At 43.5% G+C, this 19,487-nt stretch overlaps 2 protein-coding genes across 2 annotated transcripts; both read left to right on the top strand.

Annotated features, from left to right (window-relative positions):
- Window positions 1–8,769: 8,769 nt before the first annotated feature.
- LOC129591520 (uncharacterized) lies at window positions 8,770–12,525 on the top strand. The gene is made up of 4 exons (XM_055487190.1): window positions 8,770–8,962; window positions 11,317–11,972; window positions 12,104–12,198; window positions 12,290–12,525. The coding sequence occupies exons 2-4, from the start codon at window positions 11,726–11,728 to the stop codon at window positions 12,296–12,298; spliced, it is 351 nt and encodes a 116-aa protein (XP_055343165.1). The 5' UTR covers window positions 8,770–8,962; window positions 11,317–11,725; the 3' UTR covers window positions 12,299–12,525.
- A 1,644-nt stretch (window positions 12,526–14,169) lies between these two features.
- Window positions 14,170–15,191, top strand: LOC129591445 (uncharacterized). Its single transcript, XM_055487104.1, has 2 exons — window positions 14,170–14,893; window positions 14,964–15,191. Exons 1-2 carry the CDS (start codon window positions 14,495–14,497, stop codon window positions 15,189–15,191), a joined length of 627 nt encoding a protein of 208 aa, XP_055343079.1. The 5' UTR covers window positions 14,170–14,494.
- Window positions 15,192–19,487: the final 4,296 nt, after the last annotated feature.

Below are 19,487 nucleotides of genomic sequence, written 5' to 3'. Positions count from 1 at the left end.
GGACCAGCAATGGCCGGAAAATCACCAACATTTCAGAATATTATAGCTCATGTGCAAGAAGCGAGCGGGGAGACGATTGTGTGCTTACAGTCACAGTCGGTGTTCCATGTAAAACCGCCATCCAAGCAGTCATATTTTGCTGTCCATAATTTTATAAAAGGTCACAGCTGTTAACATTTCTAATATTTTAGCAGGGCGTTTAGCAAAATATCTGAGTAAATTGGTGACATTGTCGATATCTTTAATAAGAAAAACGGGAAGCTTTGCCACTTAACGAATTGCTTGTACGACGGAAGTGCCCTTGCCAAAACGTAATGTTTACGGGACTAACGTACAATGCGCGAAAATCGTGCATCAAGTTTTCGACCAGCATCTATTTAAAAAACACTCTCAGGAGGTGATGTATTACCTAATGTGATTAGCAACAATTGTTGGCTATACTTGTTGTTGAGAGTTGAGGACAATCAGGCGATGTAACGCAGTTGCAGTGAATGGTGATTTTATCTGTTAAACTGTGTAACCTCGACACGGGCATTCTTAAGTGGAAGGCTTAAGGGCAAGGGCTACGAACACTGAGCCATACTAATCCCATTGTCTACTAAACCCTCATACTGAAAGATCTTTTCGCAAGAAACCGGAAAGTCGGAGCGCTTGACTTCCAGACACTAGCGCTGCGTTATTACGATTACGTTTCCAGTCAAGGTGTTAGAACTGGACGAGGAAGGCATAAAACACGTGCCCGATCTAAACGAAAAAGTTGCAAAAGAGACCCATCAAAGACGGGATCTCCACTGTCTAGGCATTCCCTTAAAGTACCCACAGAAAGAGACGCTGAAATGTATTCCTCAAATACTGCAAATACAGTAATACGAAAGTGCACAATTTTTTGCTAGCACTTAAAGACCGAAGCGAAACCGGAAGCAGAATTATAAGCATTAGTAGAGATGTGGCAGTAGTATACTACAGCTTTTACTGATTGTGCTGTCCTTTCCGCCAACGCCAGCCCTATACTACAGCTTTTACTGATTGTGATTGTCCATTCCGCCAACGCCAGCCCCTGCGACAAATCAAGCGGAGCCCGAAAAGAAACAGGCCGGCGTGGAATATCATTAAGCGCAACACTCTCGACACGATCACTCTCGCTCTGACCGATCACTCTCGCTCTGACCGATCACTCTCGCTCTGACCGATTCAGAGACGGACCTTTTTTTCTGAATATTTTTGAAGCGTGTGTTAACCGTATCCGGGTTATTGTATGCAAGCAGTAAAACTGTGACCTTTCATATGTTTTGATGTAAACTACTATCACATTTTATCGAACATTCTGTGGATATTGACGCCAAACGTTTTGGTTGTCAAACGAGATGGAGGAACTACGGAAGCTAATTGCTGAACTGGAGACAGAAGCGAAAACTGGGACAGCGAAGGGAGTGAGGCTAATTGCGCCCATTCTCTACAAACTGGTTGACGAAAATCTACAGCTTCGCCGAAGAGTGGACATTCTTGAAGGGCAACAGCTCCGTGTGAGCGTGGATCGACTGGAGGAAGATGTGAATAAACTTGGGGATACCATGTAGCGAATCGTGGACGAAGAACTACCAGCGCTAGCGAACCGAGTCGATGAAACCGAATCCAAGATGGCGGCGAACCCTGCTGAATCTGTTCAGTCGGCGGCTTATCGTAAACCAACTATGCCTAAACCGAACAAGCCTGTACGCCCAACTGCTAATCCATCCGATGATCCTGAAATCGTGGAAGTCAAGACTCCTGATTGGGCAACAGTCACTCGTCGAAAGATTATCAAGGGAAAACTTCAAACCGGAGGACATGAGGATGCCGACCCACGACACAACCTGGCCAAAAAGCTATGTCTGCAACGTAAAGCTCATCTAGATGTATGCGTAATGGGTATTCCGCTGCCTACTAATGCGGGTTACGAAAATGCAGAGGAATATGCGAACGATATGAAGTCATCTTTGGCTGACCTCGGTGTAAATGTGCGTTTCGTTAAAATCTTTGACCGTAAAGAGGGTGACAAGCGTAGTACTACATGTGCACGTATTGGCACATTTGCTGATTGTGAAGAAGCGTTGATGTCTGCTGATTTGTGGCCAACTAATGTGTCGTTAAGACGATGGGAGTATAAGCCTCTTGCCCAACAGGCGGGAAATGTGAAATCGCGAGTTTTTCATCGCAATCAGCGTTGAAAAACTCGCGTAACGGTGCAAACTCAGAATCTGTTTCAATTTCTGATAAATCTAAATTTTCAGCGTTCAGTAAAATAACTTTAAAACTTTGCAACATTAATGGAATACTTTCGAAATCCGCTTGTGTAAAACAGTACTGCAATGATTGTGATATTGTTGGATTGATTGAGACATGGGATAGACCTGAATATCCCGATTCAGTGTTTGCTGATCTACGAAAGTTTAACGTTTTTAGAAGACCTAGAAACACTGATCCTCACGGTGGTGTATGTATAGTTGTGCGCAAATGCTTGAAGGCCGTACGTCGTGCAGATTTGGAAAATACTGACCTTGAATTGATTTTTGTTGAAATACAGCAGATTAATGTTTTGGTTGCCGCATTTTACTCTCCACCGTCTCGTGTAACTGTTGACATCCCGAACTTTATTGAGCATTTACGAAATACTCCGCATGAAAATTTTTCGAAATTATTGCTCGTTGGCGATTTTAATCTTCCCGATATCGACTGGACGTTAAATTGTGCAACTACCAAAACAAGTCGCGAATCTCTGGGAAGTATAAAAGAGTTTAACCTGAAGCAATTAGTTCGTTGCGCAACGCGAAAAGAGAATGTTTTGGACTTGTGCATTGTGCCAACCGGGTGGTTAGCAGATGAACCAGTAAGCATAGCTGCGCCATCAGTGACAAACGATCACAACGGTGTTATCGTTCGATTTCTAAAACAAAAAAGTAAGGATCCTAAAATTTTAAAGAAACGCTGGTTTATCAAAGAGGACAATGTTCTCCAATTTCGCAACGTTCTATACGAAACAAATTGGACGGCAGTGTTGCAGGATATGTGTCCGAATGATCAGGCAATTTTTATTGAAAACACTATTCTGAGTGCAGCTAACAGGTTTTTTCAGCGAAAGAAAATCGAGGAAAGGGCAAATAAAACTGAATATCCCTTTAAGTTGCGTAATTTGATAAAAAGCCGGAACTTTGCATTTGAACGATTCAAACGCGAGCGAGATGTTTTAAGAAAAGAGAGACTGCGACATGAATGGTTGATAAGGTCTAAAGCAGCAGAGAAGGAAGTCAAAGCGCACCATCGATCTGAAACTCTGAAAATTGCGTCTGTAGCTGAACATAATAGCAAGAAATTTTGGCGATTTGTGAAGTCATCGGTAGATTACCCTAATATGCCAATACTAAAGCGACCAAATGGTCTTCACGCTGTAACCGATGCGGAAAAAGCTGAATGTTTAAGCGCGCAGTATGCAAGTGTATTTGGCGAGTGTAATGAACATTGCTCAGTGTCTAACTAGAAACAAGCGAGTTCAAATGAAACAGCAGTGTTTATTACAGAATCGGATATTTGGGATGTTTTACGAACTATTAACACTAAGAAATTTAGTGGGCCTTATGACCTTTCGTCGAGCTTAATAAAAACTTGCGGCGCATCTTTAATTATACCGCTGAAAATTCTTTTTAATAACTGTTTGAAGCAAAGCACTTTTCCAGCATTGTGGAAAACTGCTTTCATCACTCCGATTAGTAAGCAAGCTTCAGATCAGACCAACCCTGCAAGCTGGCGACCAGTAGCATTGCTGCACCCTTTATCAAAAGTTTTTGAAAAATGTTTATGTGAAATTTTATTAATGCAAATTGGTAAGTTTACTGAAAAACAGTTTGCGTACCGCAGAAAGCATTCAACAGAGCTGTTGCTAACTTTGTTTTGTCAAAAATTAACCGAAGCTTTAAGCCGCGAAAAAAGTGTCGAAGTGGTACTTCTAGACTGTAGTAAAGCATTCGATAAAGTTGATCACGCAATTTTGATTGAAAAATTGTCAAAATTAAACGTTTCGTCTAATATGTTGAAACTTCTTAGTAGTTACTTGTCCAACCGGTTTCAAGCAGTTATTGTAAGTAACGAAAAATCTGTTTCTTTACCGGCTACCAGCGGAGTGCCTCAAGGTTCGCGCCTTGGCCCCTCTCTTTATAACTGCTTGGTCGATGACCTTCCCGAAGTTTGTGTACACGGAAGCGAGTTGTTGATGTTTGCAGATGACGTAATGATGTGTACGATTATCGAAACGAACGCGGATGAATTAGCTTTTCAGAAAGATCTTGATAGTGTCACTGAATGGGCACGAAACCATAGCCTCGTATTTAACGGTAAAAAATCTGCTTGTATTAAGTTTTCGTCTCGTGCGAAGTCGTCTCACTGCTATCAGTTGAATGGGGAAGCCATTCCTATAGTTAATTCTGCCAAATATCTGGGAATTTACCTTGAGCGCAATCACAAGTGGAAGTTACAGTGTAAAAATGTTTCTAGTAGGATGCTTAAACGGCTAAGATACCTTAATACACTGTTTCGACGTCGAGACTTGTCGGCACGTTGTGTATTGTATAAAAGCATAGTTTTTCCTGTCTCCGATTATTGTGCATCTGTAACATTTCCCGCTCAAAAAGGATTAATTGATGCTGTCGAAAGTGTTCAGAAAAGATTTCTCAGATCGCTTGCAATCAAAGGTCAACCGAATAATTATGAAGGCAGGCTAAAAGAACTTGAACTGGAACCGATTCTGCGGCGAAATCTCAAACACAGTTTACAATTGACCTACAAGTTTCTGTACAACATTATCCCCTACGGAGATAAATTATTCTGCAAGGATGTTACTGCGCGTTGTGGTGTTGCAGGTGCGACGCGTCATTGGCAGAGGATGGCTGAACACCCATGACCGATAATCCCTACCGGATCAAAGTTTTGTGGTCTGACACTTCCCCCGTCGGACAAATCTTTCGCCTATCGGATGGCTAGGATATGGAATGACCTACGCATGCCGGCAGAAGCTTATGGGAGTTTGAGTAAATTTAAAACGGCTTTAAATATTGTTGATTGGAAAACAGTAAAGTCGCTTAAAAAGTTTTACCATACTGATCATGTGCAGTTGTTACAAATTTGAGCGCTTGTTAATTTGTTTGCCTAGCATTATTCGATGTTTGCTTTATTTTAAGTATGATGAGTCTGCTGCCTCGGATTGGGTCTTACCCAGATTGTGTGCGGACGTTAAACGATTAAACTTAAACTTAAACTTAAAATAGACCAGAGCTAGCCGTTGTCCACGCAGCCAATTCCGACGCAGAATTTCAGCGTAACATCTATGATTAACCAGGCTAGCGTCACAAGCCCCCCTCTCAGAAAAACTTCATTTTTTGCAGGATTGCAGAGTAACACTAGGGTATGCTTAAAAAAATAATTTCATCTGCCATGGTCAGCAGGGCGTGGCCAAACAGAATTTAGAAGTTACAAACTTGCTATGTTATAGCCTATGGCCAATGCATTGCTTCGTACTTTAAGCACATTTACGAATTAATACGAACCACTTGAATGCGCTATCGTACGAGGCCTATGTGTGTCCAATATTCCCCGTTAACCGTTTTTGTTTCTGAAGCGGCCTGTACGTGGTACTTAACAATATTTTGTAAGAGCTAGATTAGCAGGTGTAATTGTGTAAATACTTCCATTTCCATTCGCGCTATCAGTTTTTATCACATACCGCTAGCACGAAAACCGAGGTAATGAGGACCTACAGATTATCTCTAAACTTAAAAATAATTAACTGTCATCTACTAGTCCGTTTCAGAAACGGGAAGCCGAGAACATTTAGCGCACATAAGCCTCGTACGATACCACGTGAAGTGGTTTGTATTAAATCGTAAATGTGCTTAAAGTACGAAGCAATGCATTGGCCATAGGCTATAACATAGCAAATTTTAAACTTCTAAATTCTGTTTGGCCACGCCCTACTGACCATGGCAGATGAAACTATTTTTTTTAAGCATACCCTAGTGTTACTCTGCAACCCTGCAAAAAATGAAATTTTTCTGAGAGGGGGGGCCGGTGACGCTGCCCTGGTAAGAACATGACGAAACAGAATTCCACAACGCAGAATTGCACCCGGAGAAGAAAAGTAGTTCATCATGTTTGTTATAGTTGTTATGTACAATATTATGGATTTATAATTTTATTTACATTTTTATATATTTTTTTCTGCATATTTTGTGTAGTTGTAATTGCAACTAAACTTGTTTGCAACCAAGGGCATATCATAAATTATTTCTTACCAACCCAGTTCAAGAATTTTTAAGAAAAACCACAGTTACAGGTTGCGATTGTACATAATAACATAAACGCAGTATTCATTAGATAATTATCCCGAATGCGAATTACGAAATAATTGATAGACAGCATTCCGCCTACCTATAATATACACGCGCGCACTTTGTCGTTCAATGGGGATAACAATAGCAGACATGCATATCAACGGAAGCGACCACCACGACGCCGACCAATGTGGTCAGATGGGCCACATTCGGAGATAATTCCATCAAGCCATCAACGATAATTGGCGACGCACATCACCGCCTCTAGCAATAACCGGAGCCACCCAAAGGGGACACCGTGACAAAGAAAGCTCCTGTGATGGCAACTGCAGTGCAAGTTGGAAAGGCAGTACCGGCGGCAGCGGGAAATCCACCTTGACGACTATTACGATTAAGTCGATGGGTATCAATCAAGACGCAGAGGCGGAGATGAATGTCGAAAAATAAATTATTATTTTTTAAATTACTTATTATGAATATAGGCACCCATTGGTATCTGTAATTATTACATTGTGCTTGCTAGGTATGTACCTAATACTCATTACGTTCCCCAAATATGCTCATAAACTTTACTCTTATGTAATTCAGGATTCCTACTCATGTAGGCTCTCTGAATAATCAAAACCATACTTTAATCCTACCGGATCATCATGTTTTTGTTCATAATCATAACTCCTACCAGTGCGCACTGGTACTTATTAGTACTTAGATATTATTACTATTAAGTATTGTTAGTATTAAATACCGCATTATGAATAATAATAGCAATATTAATAGTAAAATAGTGTTATAAATAGCCGAGTTAGCTTTACGGCATCCTCGGTTGTTTGATATTGCTAAGCGCGACCTTTCCTTAGCATATAGTCGGTCTAATGCAACATTAACGACTGCCTCCACCCTGATCTCAATCTGCTCCGGCATCGTCAGAGCGCCCTCAATCAGTACCACAACAGGCGCTATTTACCACCGCATGTCCCTCCTCCCCCTCTTCCTATTCCTTCCATACTTTGGTCCTACCGGTCATCATATTTTTGTTCATAATCATAGCTCAAACCGTAATCGTTTCTCGTGCTAATGTGTCAAAAATGTTACATTCAATTAAAACCACGTTAGTCTACTCAACCCGGATCACAACAGATTCGGAAGTCTCGTGACCTTCCGTCCGCCACAACCGTCATATCGCGCTTTGCATAGCGTAGTAATTGGTATATGCCATCAGCTTTCAAAGCCATCGTTACCTTATTTTGCCGCCGCAAAGCTTTACAGCCTGACTGTCGCGTCCGCTTCCATTCACAGGCTTTTCTTGCAGAATAACAGTTGATTGTGAAGTTCGTGGACCAGAAAAAATTTCACTCCTTCGAAATCATTTACCAAGGCATAACTTTCAATAAATCAGCCACGACTCTGAATTTGTCAATTATTACTAAACGAAACCCGGCACATCACACATGCGCTAAATCCTTGACGGGAGCCCAAGCTGTAGACAGCCCATGTGCAGACACGAGAAAATTCCGGGATATATCACACATATCGAGACCTTTACGGGCAGCTTGCGTTACCAAGCAACTTCTGTTGCACTGCAGTTTGCTAGGTAATAAATTACTATTACATAGGTAGTATTTGCAGAAATGCGAAGGAGAATGTTTTCCGAAACAGACTGCATTGGTTGGATCGCTGTGTATTACATAAACAGCCACTACAGTGCGCGCGGTTGCTTCCTGTCAGCGGCAATTGATTTGCGCAGTGCCTGTCTCATGTACTTATTTGCACAGTGCCATTCATAATAATATTATCTTACACTAGGGACGGCTGGAGCTTCCCGGTTTGGTGCACCAGGCCCATAGACCACTATGTTAAAAATTTTTTTTGGAGATCTGGAACCACTGGAAATTTTTTCTGGAACCCCTCGGCCCACTGGCCGAGGGGTTCCAGCCGCCTATGTCTTATAGTAGACTAGTAGTGAGCTTACTAGTAGTAGATAATTTTACAGTTTGTAGCGAGTATGGTATACGGTTAAGGTCTCGCCAAAAATGTTTTGGCTTGTTGAACTGACCTGTTTTATATTTATCTTATTTAGCCGTAGAAAATAGCATTGACTTGTGCACCTTTATGTTAAAATGGGACTCGCTGTGTGACAGCCACCATCGCTTTAATGCATACGAATTACTGTACAACGCATGCTTAATTTTTTGGAACCCTAAATTTAACCTTTGCGATGAGAAGCAATAATTAGCGTAGCTGATATTTGAGGAGCATGATAAATGCAGTTGATTACGGACAATTACTCAAATTACGTCAAACTATGTGCATCTGCTTGACCATATACTTCCTTCTTCGTGCAATCCATCCATGTTTTATACAGTACATTCAATACTGATTTTTTCGTCCACTGCTGTAAAACGGCAGCCGCCCGTCGCTAGATTTCAGCTAGACCAACGCGGATGTGAATCATGTGATGGCCGGCTTCGATCACGGCGCCATACGCAGGTCAAATCCAGATAAGCTATGCACCGCAATTGTATTCTACAGATTCTCTACAAGTATTTCAAGCCCTTGGGGACCCACTAGTTCTCCGCGGCAGCCTGCTCCATGCAAATCTTGCCGAAGTAAGCTGCCGCATTTATCAAATCCAAATTTCTGTTACAGTGTCCTTTCTTATCCTACCATTAGGGTCTCTTTTGCACTCGTACTGCGTAAATTGGTGTACTTCACAGATAAAAATTTTTCCTGTCTGTTACACGCATATGCGAACCTCTGAGCGTGGTTCAAAGTTGCTAGCCACGCCACCTAAAAAATAGATCGACGCGACGAACTTTTAATGGTTAGCAAATGCAGACGATCACGATGAACGCCACTCCTTTGTACTTTCGGCAGTTGTACTCGGGGCGCCGCGAAGTTAATTGTGGGAACACGGTGCTGGTGCTACGCGACAACGGCCAGTGGTGGCTAGGATACGTTCAGGATATCGACGGAGACAACTACTTCGTTGACTTCGACGCCAGCACCATCAAAGCTCAGTGGAGTCATGCCAGCGAACTTTGGCACTTCCTCAATGCTTCACCAGATATCACCAAGGCGGTCGTCAAGATAGATTTTCGGAACGCGTTTAACACAGTGTCTAGAGAAGTGGTACTCGACGCTGTAAAGTCGCATTTCCCGGAATACTACGCCTTTTTCCAGTCTGCGTACGGACACCACTCAGCACTGTTTGTCGGTGACCACATTCTGTCGTCTGAAGCTGGAGTGCAGCAGGGTGACCCGTTGGGACCGTTACTGTTTTGCCTCGCCTTGCACGCGGTTGTTGCCACTCTGGAAGCGGAGTTTAATGCATGGTATCTCGACGACGGGACACTTGGCGGCCTTCCCAGAGACGTACTGGAAAATTTCGGGAGGATTGTTGAAGGCGCTCGGGCAGCGGGTTTGGAAATCAACATAGGAAAATGCGAGTTGTATGTTACAGGTGGGACTGAATGTTCACAACAGGAGGCAATTAAGGACTTCTTGACACGACATCCGGCACTGCGCGTTATGTCAAGCTCTAGCTTTACACTGCTCGGGGCTCCTGTTTTGGATGAAGCGATTGCCCCGATTTTTGCGGAGAAAGCGGCGGCTTTAACCATCGTATCCGAACAAATGCAGCATCTTCCTCGACACCATGCCTTGTATCTATTGAAACACTGCCTTGGCGCGCCAAAGATAATTTATATGTTGAGGTGTTGTAATGCTTGGAAGTATCCGCATCAGTTATACAAAATCGATGAAGTTCTACGTTCTTGTTTCCAATTGCTGTGCAATGTCCGAACCAATCACGATGATTATCCATGCTGGCGGCAAGCAAGTCTACCGGTTAGCAAAGGTGGTATTGGTATACGTCGATCGGAAGAATTAGCTCTCCCGGCTTATTTAGCCTCGATTCATTCCGTAACCGGCCAGGTATCTTTACTGCTCCCGGGCGACCGGCAGTGGATGTCTCTGCAGCTCAGGAATTGTGGAAACTCAATACTCGCCTAGCTGAACTTCCTGACCCTGGCTTTCGCAGCTTGCAGAAAACATGGGATCTACCTTTGTGCAACGTTTCCCTGTCCACTCTACTTGAAGTGTTCCGCGACGACGAAATCAATAAAGCGCGCCTTCTTGCCCAGTCAAGTCCGGAAGCTGGTGTCTGGCTTAACGCGCTGCCTTCCGCTCATATCGGCAACCTACTTGACGACGACACGCTCAAAATTTCTGTCGGCCTTAGACTCGGTGCTGTGATCTGTGATCCACATGAATGTATGAAATGCCACAAGTCTGTTGATGGCCACGCTCATCACGGTCTATCATGCACTTTCTCGGCCGGAAGGCACCCGCGACATGGTGCTCTCAACAGCATTGTATGCCGCGCCTTCGTCTCGGCAGGTATCCCAGCTAAACTATAACCACGCGGCACCTCTTACACGAATGAACGACGTCCTGACGGCTGTACAACCTTCGCATGGAAAAGAGGAATGTGCTTGGCTTGGGATGTCACATGTGTCGATACTGTTGCTGCTTCCCATGTCAAATCCACCGCGACAACTGCGGGAGCGGCCGCTGTCCAGGCAGAAGAAAAGAAATCCAGGTTCTACTCGTACTTGAACGGTCGATACATTTTCGCCCCAATAGCTTTCGAAACTATGGGGGCTTGGGGTCCATCGGCTATCGCCTTGATTAAGGAGCTAGGAAGACGTCTGCGGGACCACTCTGGAGAAAAACGCTCGCACGAATTTCTCCGACAGCGTATCTCATTGGAGATACAGCGAGGCAATGCGGCCTCAATTATGGGCACTATTGGCGAAGCGGAAAAGCTAAATGAAATCTGGATGTTATAAAGTCTAGCTTTTTCGCTTGCTTATAATGGTTTTATGTTATTGATACATGTGTGTCTCGGTTTTCAAATAAAGAGCTAATAATTTTGGCCACACCGTTTCTTCGGCCGCAGATACAGCTTTGAAGGCTGCACTTGCACTGTGTATGCCGCATTAAGAGACGTGGACGATGGACCAATGGTATTCCGGCCGGTGACTATTTCGGAGGAGGTGTGTGACGGATTCTATGGCGTACGTCAGCTAGATAATCCGAACCCAGATAAAATGGTGGCCTGCCGCATCGTGCATAAGACGCAGTTTGTGGAAAAATTGCCGGTACCAGGCAAGGAACAAAGTTTCTTTGGTAAGGAAACCGGCATCCTGTAGCGCAAACACACCGTCAGCTTTGTCACGGCCCAATTGCTACGTGGAGTGGATTTCCTCCCTCGTTTCCTGGCTGAAACCTGCAGGCTAGCGTTAGGACCTGGAGATCGTGTGTGTGGTGGCCTGTGTTCACGGACACCAACTGCTGAATGGGATACCATGAAGTTCAAGTGTGCCGGAGCGCACTATCCGACATTTGCGATGGATATCGGTTGTCGTGTATTCGCACGGGCGGGACCTGACACGGCGACGGTCGTTTGCGGCGAAGTGCATGGTGACGCCGCCGAGCGCAAAATGTTCTGGAACGAGAACGCCGTGCGGGAAGCGTGCCACAGGTATCTCACTGAGCAACAAAAAGTCGACAGTACCACTGCCACGATAAGTGGAGCAAGTCGTCTGCAATGTGGTAAGTGCAGGACACCTGTTCCACAGCTTTGCCTAACTGGAGATTTCGTTCACCAAGAAACTAAAATCTTAACTTTGGGGTGATCATGAAAGTCATAAAGTTATGACTTTTTTACGCTGGTTTTCTTGTAGATGTGGACGACGCGAAGATTACCGACCTTCCTCATCCAATCCTGGCAGGTGCTTCTGTGCAATCTGGACATCGTTACGCAGTTGTGCATGAACCGGTAAGATATCGAATATTTTTTTGCCTTTGTGACTATTGGTTTATTTCGATTGTTTTGTGCAACCGGAAACATTATCCGCTGCATGCAATAGGCTGGATGAAAACACTCGCCTGCACTTTCCGAGTATCATTCCGGCGTTATGGATAATTCTTGGCACAAAGTGAGAAACCACTGAGAAGGAGACCACGTAAATAACCAATAATTCGAAACAATGTTAATAACCTAATTGCATTACAAAAAGCGGTAGAGAAAACGGCACTACTTCAGATGTTATTAATTTTAATGAGTACATAATTTATGTGCGTAATTTATGTCGCACAACGACACATAGGAAACCCTTGCGCTACAAACCTAGTACGAAATGTCGTGAGGCAAATGTTTTGCGGTTGCACGCCAGCAATGTTTTTGGATGGAAGCCATCAAAAAGAGTGGGTGGGAAAAATCGTTGATGGACTGTAGAGATGGCAAAACTACAATTAGTCGACTAATTAGTCGGTTAACTTCGGTTAACTCGACTAAAACTAAAAAAATTAGTTTAACAAACTTTAGTGACTAAAAAATTAGTCAAGAGCTTTTAGTAATTAAAATTTTAACCGAGTACGTTTTAGCTACTAAAACTCAGCGGTTAACCGGTTAACCGAAATTTATTACCAGCGTAATGGCGGACCGCAAGAGACGTTGGTTTTTCGCATATGCGTGCAGTACTTCAATTTAATCGTAAATGTAGCGCATGGCGTATTGTATCTTCTAATGCAGTTAGCTGCATGGCTTTACATTGAAGTACTGTACTGTGTAATGGCCCTATGAAGTGTGTAATATGCATGTACTGACAGTACTGACAGTTTTTCCAGTACTTATGTACATTATACAATTACGGATTTGTTTCTACTGTAGCTTATATTTTCAAAATAAAATTTTATTGTTCTCTGAAGGCTGAATAAATTTTGATTCTGTTTTTATTTGTTATACGGAACTAATGGCACTATGGCGACAGGTGGGTTCATTTCGCCGCGCGATAGTGACACCCACTGTAGAATAAGGAAAACATTTTAACAGAAAATTTATCTTTAGTCTCGGTTAACTTTGGTTAACCGGTTAAAATTTTTAACTAAATTCAGGTTAACAACTAAAATTTAGTCGCCGACGTTTAGCCGACTAAAAAGTTTTAACCAAGTCAATTTTAGCAACTAAAACTTTTAACCGAGTTTTAGCTTAGTTTAGTTTAGTTTTTTTAGTTTTGCCATCTCTAGATGGGAGGCCAGTACGATAGGAATATCGAATATGTACCGCAATAACACATCAGCGACAGAGTATGAGCTAACAATCTCGATGTGACATAACTAAGTATACAAATTTACGCGAAGCGAGAACTGCATCGCCGGCGATTATTTAATTCTGAGCTCCGGAAACTGGTAATCTTCTGTTTTGCTTTGCCTACAGTACTGCTATTACAGGTTTTGGAGCAGTACTGCCATAGCGGGTCAGTGGCTGTAGAGTTGCGCTGAGCACGAATTTGCAATCGGTTTTCAAAAAAATTTTCACCGAAAAAAATTGTCGAGTTTGTGCATTTCAGTGTAGACATAGAGTTTAAAAAGCTGCTGTATTATTGTTTAAAGCTTGATCTGAAATACTGTGTATTCTGGAGAATTATTGTTGTTGTTGCGAGTGTCTGCTGCCCCGAATTGGGGTTTTTCCCTGAATTTGTGCGGACGTTAAACCATTAAACTTAAAAGATTATCAAGCTGTTGCATTAGAGATGGCAGCGGCCGGCTAAACTGCTGACCTTTCGGCTGACGGCCGGTTGAAATCCTTAGCCGGCTAACTCATCGCGGCTGAAGCAGCCGGCTTTGGAGCGGCTATGGCTAGCAAAAACCCTCAGCCGGCTGGCCAATCGCCGGCTAAGCTGCGGCTTAGCCGGCTCCCGGCCGGCCGCTGCCATCTCTATTTGGCATATTTTGCCCGAGTTTGCGCGCTGTGGAGGGGATCTGTTGCAAAACACTGCTTCGACGCCTGTCCCCTGTACATGAAAAAACGGCACCATGTTTCCGATGCCTGTGTCGCGAAAAGCTTCCTCGCGTACCGAATTGTAACGATGCTGGATGGCAGCCTCACTCCGAGTACGCGGATCCTAGCGTTTACGTACGGCTGGCATTACCAGCATCATTACGGGGAAACGAGCAGCTTCTGGAATAATTTACGCGATAGCCAGCAAATACTGAAGGTAAAGGGCATCTGCCTGCCGTAGATTATCATCAAGAACTGCGGGGATATCGCGGATAGGTGGACAAACTGCTTCATGGGCATCACGCGGCATCACCAGACCGGAGAGTATGAATGCCAGCAGCTGTCGCCGTTCCTGTCGCAATGTGAGCAGGTGCTGTTCATCAACTACACTGCTTCAGTTCGGTCAGGTAATCGAGACCTGCTTCGCGCCCTCTGTAACAGTCGTAATGACAGCCAAGATTGGTTGGAAGGCGGCCATCTGGTGGAGCGGCCGTCTCAAGGGGCGCATTTGGACGTGATTATCCCGTTTCTGCGCTTCGATCGCGCGGAGTCGCCAGCCGAGCAATCCCGCCGTTTCATCGCCGCCGTCAACAACCATTGTTCGACCGTTAGTCGGGCGGGTGCATGCGCGGTGGTTGTATACGCTGCAGCGTCCCGATCAATGGACGGGGATTCGCAGATTCCTGAATCTGTAAGTAACACGGAAAATTATCATTCTCGAGACTCCGGCTGGTTATAATGGAAATGTATCTGGTTGACAGGTTCAGCAGTGTGCGGCCGGACGGCCAACCACAGTGCTGGGATGGAGTGAACCTGCGGCAGCTGGATGTTTGGATGCTGAGCCGGTTGGCTCTTCATATCATGGACGGATACTTTGCAGACTGAAACCCATGTCCGTGATTCAGCATATCGCGTGTCACGACGCACATAATAATGCTTATGATTTGTTTATGCATGTCGACATCACCTTTCTTATTACTTTTGCTTAAATTGTTTTTATTTGCCGTTGTGAGATATCTCACATCGTTAATTTTAGTCCTTATATACAATATATTATGATCTCTGTTTGCAGATGTGTTGCGCTGCAGATGTGTCTGTATATTAACATTTTTATAAAATTTACGAGAAAAGTGGCCAAGTCAGAATGTTCTCTCCTCAATCAGTATCGTATCGCCAACCTTGTAGAAGAATTGGACAAAGAACGCTAAACTGAAAAACTTCATTTAACCATAAAGTTTTAAGCATAAAACCAATGAAATCACAACAATGGATATAAAAAAATGTGCAGCACACCTATAATTTGCAGCGCTTGACATTCATTATCGGCCCCTGGGGCGTAGTTTCGGGGGTGTCCTTTTTTTCAAACAGGATCGGGGAGGAGCGCTTATTTCAGAAGGGACGGCTCATAGTTCGGGGGAGCTACAAATGCGATAATTACGGTACTTATGTCAGAGCGGCATCCGCTCTCTATAGGATCGTTCAATGGAATATTTCATTACATTTGTATGCTTTGCCGATAGCCTAGTGGTTCGTCTCTCGGCCTTAGAGTATGGAGGTTGTGGGTTCGATTCCCTCAATCGGCAGATTTTTTGCGAGTGTCTGTGCGAGCCTAGCCCAGCCCTTTCACTTGGATCACATTCAAATGCTAGTGTGCCGTTCACGCTTTTCACGAATACAAAATCTGCTTTTTTGATTCACCAACCACTGAAGCAGCAATAACTGCAAGGCTACAGGTTTAATCGTTAACTGATTTACGACAAGCAGAGTTAGGACCGACTTCTATAGGTGATATTCTGTATAAGAAAACTTTTTTCATGATACGACGCAATAACGCCGCAATGCACGCCGCACCGTTTTACTTTTTGTCCATCAAAATGTTTTCAAACACTAAACCCCAGCTTTGTAATTTCCAGCTTAATAGTATACAGAAATATAATGAAGAATTCAAACACCTTATTTTCCGCACTTGGCAAGCAAACGTATGTCAGCTGATAACACGCGAAATGCTGCCAAATACGGAATCTCCAGGTCACCCAAATGTACGCGTTGAATTATAACAGACATAAGACATCGCTGCAATAAGAGAACAAACGAATCGTAATGTATCACAAATCACAATCGTACTCGTACAGCGGAGTACATATTTACCGCGATACAGTAAAACCTCCGTGATACGAACGGTCTTATGGCGTACACCCTTTGTGTTACGTACAACGAAACAGTTACCAAAATTCCGTACACTTAAGTAATTACTTTATCGTCTTCGTTTATACAATATTAAGGACAGGAGTCACAGGACAATTGTGAAAAATATCACGATTGATCGAATCCTCTTGAAATGGAAAACACTTTTCAAGATTTACCTTCAGACTTCCTTTACCAGGAAACATGAACCTCTTCAAACGAGCGAAAAAATGCACGTTTTGCTTGTTCAGCAATAAAAGACGTGACATCAGGAAACTACAGGTGTGACCTTTAACTTGTTTTGCTAAAAATATGGGCTAATATATAAATTTATATTTAAATCCCATTTACCGCAGAAGCTTAAATAAGGTTAGCGCTGAGCGAGAGAAATGGCGACAGCGAAAACATCCTGCTGATGCTTCATGACCCCACTACCACAAAACTTTCGTGAACGCAGAAAATTTGTATTTTAAAATTGCAATTTTGGCAAATCAAAAATCGAGCGGTTATATTGTCATGCTGCGCCGAAGAACACGTTGCTCCGACAACGGCTTCGGTGTAGAAGCCGATGGGTACCAATCCCGAAACGTAACCTCGTCTTAAGCCAAAAGGGAAACGCCATTCCCTCGAATCATTGACAGCATCAGTGACAGCTCTACAAAGCCAAGCGTCACTGCTAATAGATCGCAAGCATCCTCTTCCACCAGTTGCCTCACTGTCAGCAGCCTCTCACCAAACCTCCGTGCTGATCGACCTGGCGAACGCTTCTGTCCATCCGCATGGTTTCATCAAGCCTCCAGCGTAAAAGTCCTTGCCAGTTCTGGAAAATTTGCTTGTGAAAACATTAGCCGATCAAAAAGCTTTATTTAGCCTAAATAAAATGCAGCCGCTACATCGCGATTTTGACCTTTCAAGCGAACCAAACATTTCTGTGCCAGACGGAGAAGGGAAACTGGTGCCGACGGTGGCTCCTCCTCCTCGACGAAAAATTGACAGCTTTGCTACCGGGTTAGAAGCGTTCCTGTTATCTGCGCGCTTTCGATCGTTCTAACATCCGGATCTGACACTCTGTTTCTTACTCTACATCGACATCATCCGCAGCATGTCCGTGTCCCGCTCACTCATCATATGGCCAGATTGTGACACTCGTTTCCGTGAAAAAGCAGCGTACACGGAAGTTAGGGATATCGTCTGCCAGACGATATCACTAACATCAGTGTATAGTGAAGATGCGGCCATAATGGCAGACATCATCTGCACCGTTCCGATGCCCGATCCTACTTCCGTGTCATCTGTTACAACTGTGCCGCCGTCGGGCATTCCAAGTTTTAAAACAAATACTTACTGTAACATGCCAATGTCAACTCGTGTGCATTTCGACTCTGCACAATTTATACCGTACAACCGAGCCCTATCACACGTCGTATTTTTCTACTACAAGTAGTACCAACATTTAACATGGTGTCCTAGCATTTGTGCTACAGTACCCCTTCTCGTAACTTCACACCCTTCTATGGTTATCATTTTGTCTATCGTTTGTCATTTATCGGGTTTATCAATAAAAGGGGTTTGGTCGCGGATGGTTCACAAGCGGTAGTCCAACCAGCTTGGTTTTCGATGCCAAGTTGGACATAGGGCTCCACTTACCACTTCCGGTGCACCAGCCTCAGTTACGGCATTTTTGAATATTTTTGTTTTCAAAAATTCTTAAGTTTAGCCGTGGAAAACAAAAAACGATAAAGACTTTGTTATACTAACGCCTCGGCCAACGAAGCTGTTCATCCGCCGCCAACCAAGCCTGCCAAACCAAAGGTCACGAACGCGGAACTTCAGTGTGTGGTTTTAAAATTACAGCGTCAGATCGAAGAGTTAACACGTGGCGGTCCTTCAAAACCAGCATCAGGTCGTCTTTATCACAACCTAACCCTCCTGTTCCCATAATCACACTCTAAGGCCCTGTCCCGAATTCAAAGCGAATCTCGCTATGGTACGGTTGCTCAACCGCACGAGGTGGCTGTATGCAGTGGCCACGCCTACAGATACGGTACGCGAAGCCACCTCGCGAGGTGGAGTTGCTGTATCGCAACGAGATTCGCTTTGAATTCGGGACGAGCCTAAGATGGCGAAGAAGTCAGTGATAATTTGCGACCACCACTGCAATACCGTCTATCGTCCGTTGATCCATCTTAGAATCGTTGCTACATTTCTTTCTTCAATTATTAAGCACTTACTATAAAATATTAGCCTTTTACTTCAAGCACTTAATACGTACGCTACACTTAATACGTACATATTCAGGTTTCAGAATCCAAAACAAATACACGACCACAATTTTCTAACTAACAGTAATACTAACTGACCTTTGACCGTGAAAATAAATCTGCATTTTTCCTGCACCAGTATTTCTATTAAAAGCTCACATCAGTTGCCTAAACGCACAAAATGCTCATATCGAACGTTCCAGAGAAAACGGAGAAATTTCCTTGGAGGACTATTCAACGAATTTATTGTTGACACATACTGTAAAGCTCCGTTGAAGAATGGCGACTTACTTTTATTTGGGAAAATCAATAAAGATACAATAAAGAAAATGATTAGAAGGAAAATGGACTGCTATGAGGCATTACTAATCGTAACCCACCATTGAAATCCTATAGCTGCATGTACTAATGCGTAATTATGTAAGTCAAAAGCACCCTACGCATTTATTGCTAAATGACTGCCATACTGTGTTCTCGGATTTCAAAATAAAACACAAAATTATAGAAGTACTGTAACTACTGCACGACTGTTTATAAATCCACTCTTTTCTTTCTACCTGTGCATTGATTATGGTTGAGGATTGCCATACTGTGTGATAAGTAAGTACTGTAATTAAACTTGCCAGTTGCCAGTACCAAACAAAACCGCCGTGATACTCTTTAGTACAGTACCACCATTATTATTGGTAACTTTTAATGTATGAGCCATACAATACTTATAATACGTGTTATATTGATCGTCTACTATACACCTGCCATATACTATCGGTGAATTTGGTTTACTGTACTGAACAGGGTTGGTATTCTCTCAAGGAGTGCGGAGGCGAAGCCGATGGCATT

Source organism: Paramacrobiotus metropolitanus, unplaced genomic scaffold (assembly GCF_019649055.1).
Source record: "Paramacrobiotus metropolitanus isolate TYO unplaced genomic scaffold, Prichtersi_v1.0 Parri_scaffold0000046, whole genome shotgun sequence".
NCBI classification, from domain to species: Eukaryota; Metazoa; Tardigrada; class Eutardigrada; order Parachela; family Macrobiotidae; genus Paramacrobiotus; species Paramacrobiotus metropolitanus.
The sequence above is the reverse complement of the archived record's forward strand: the minus strand, read 5'-3'. Positions and strand labels throughout refer to the sequence as shown.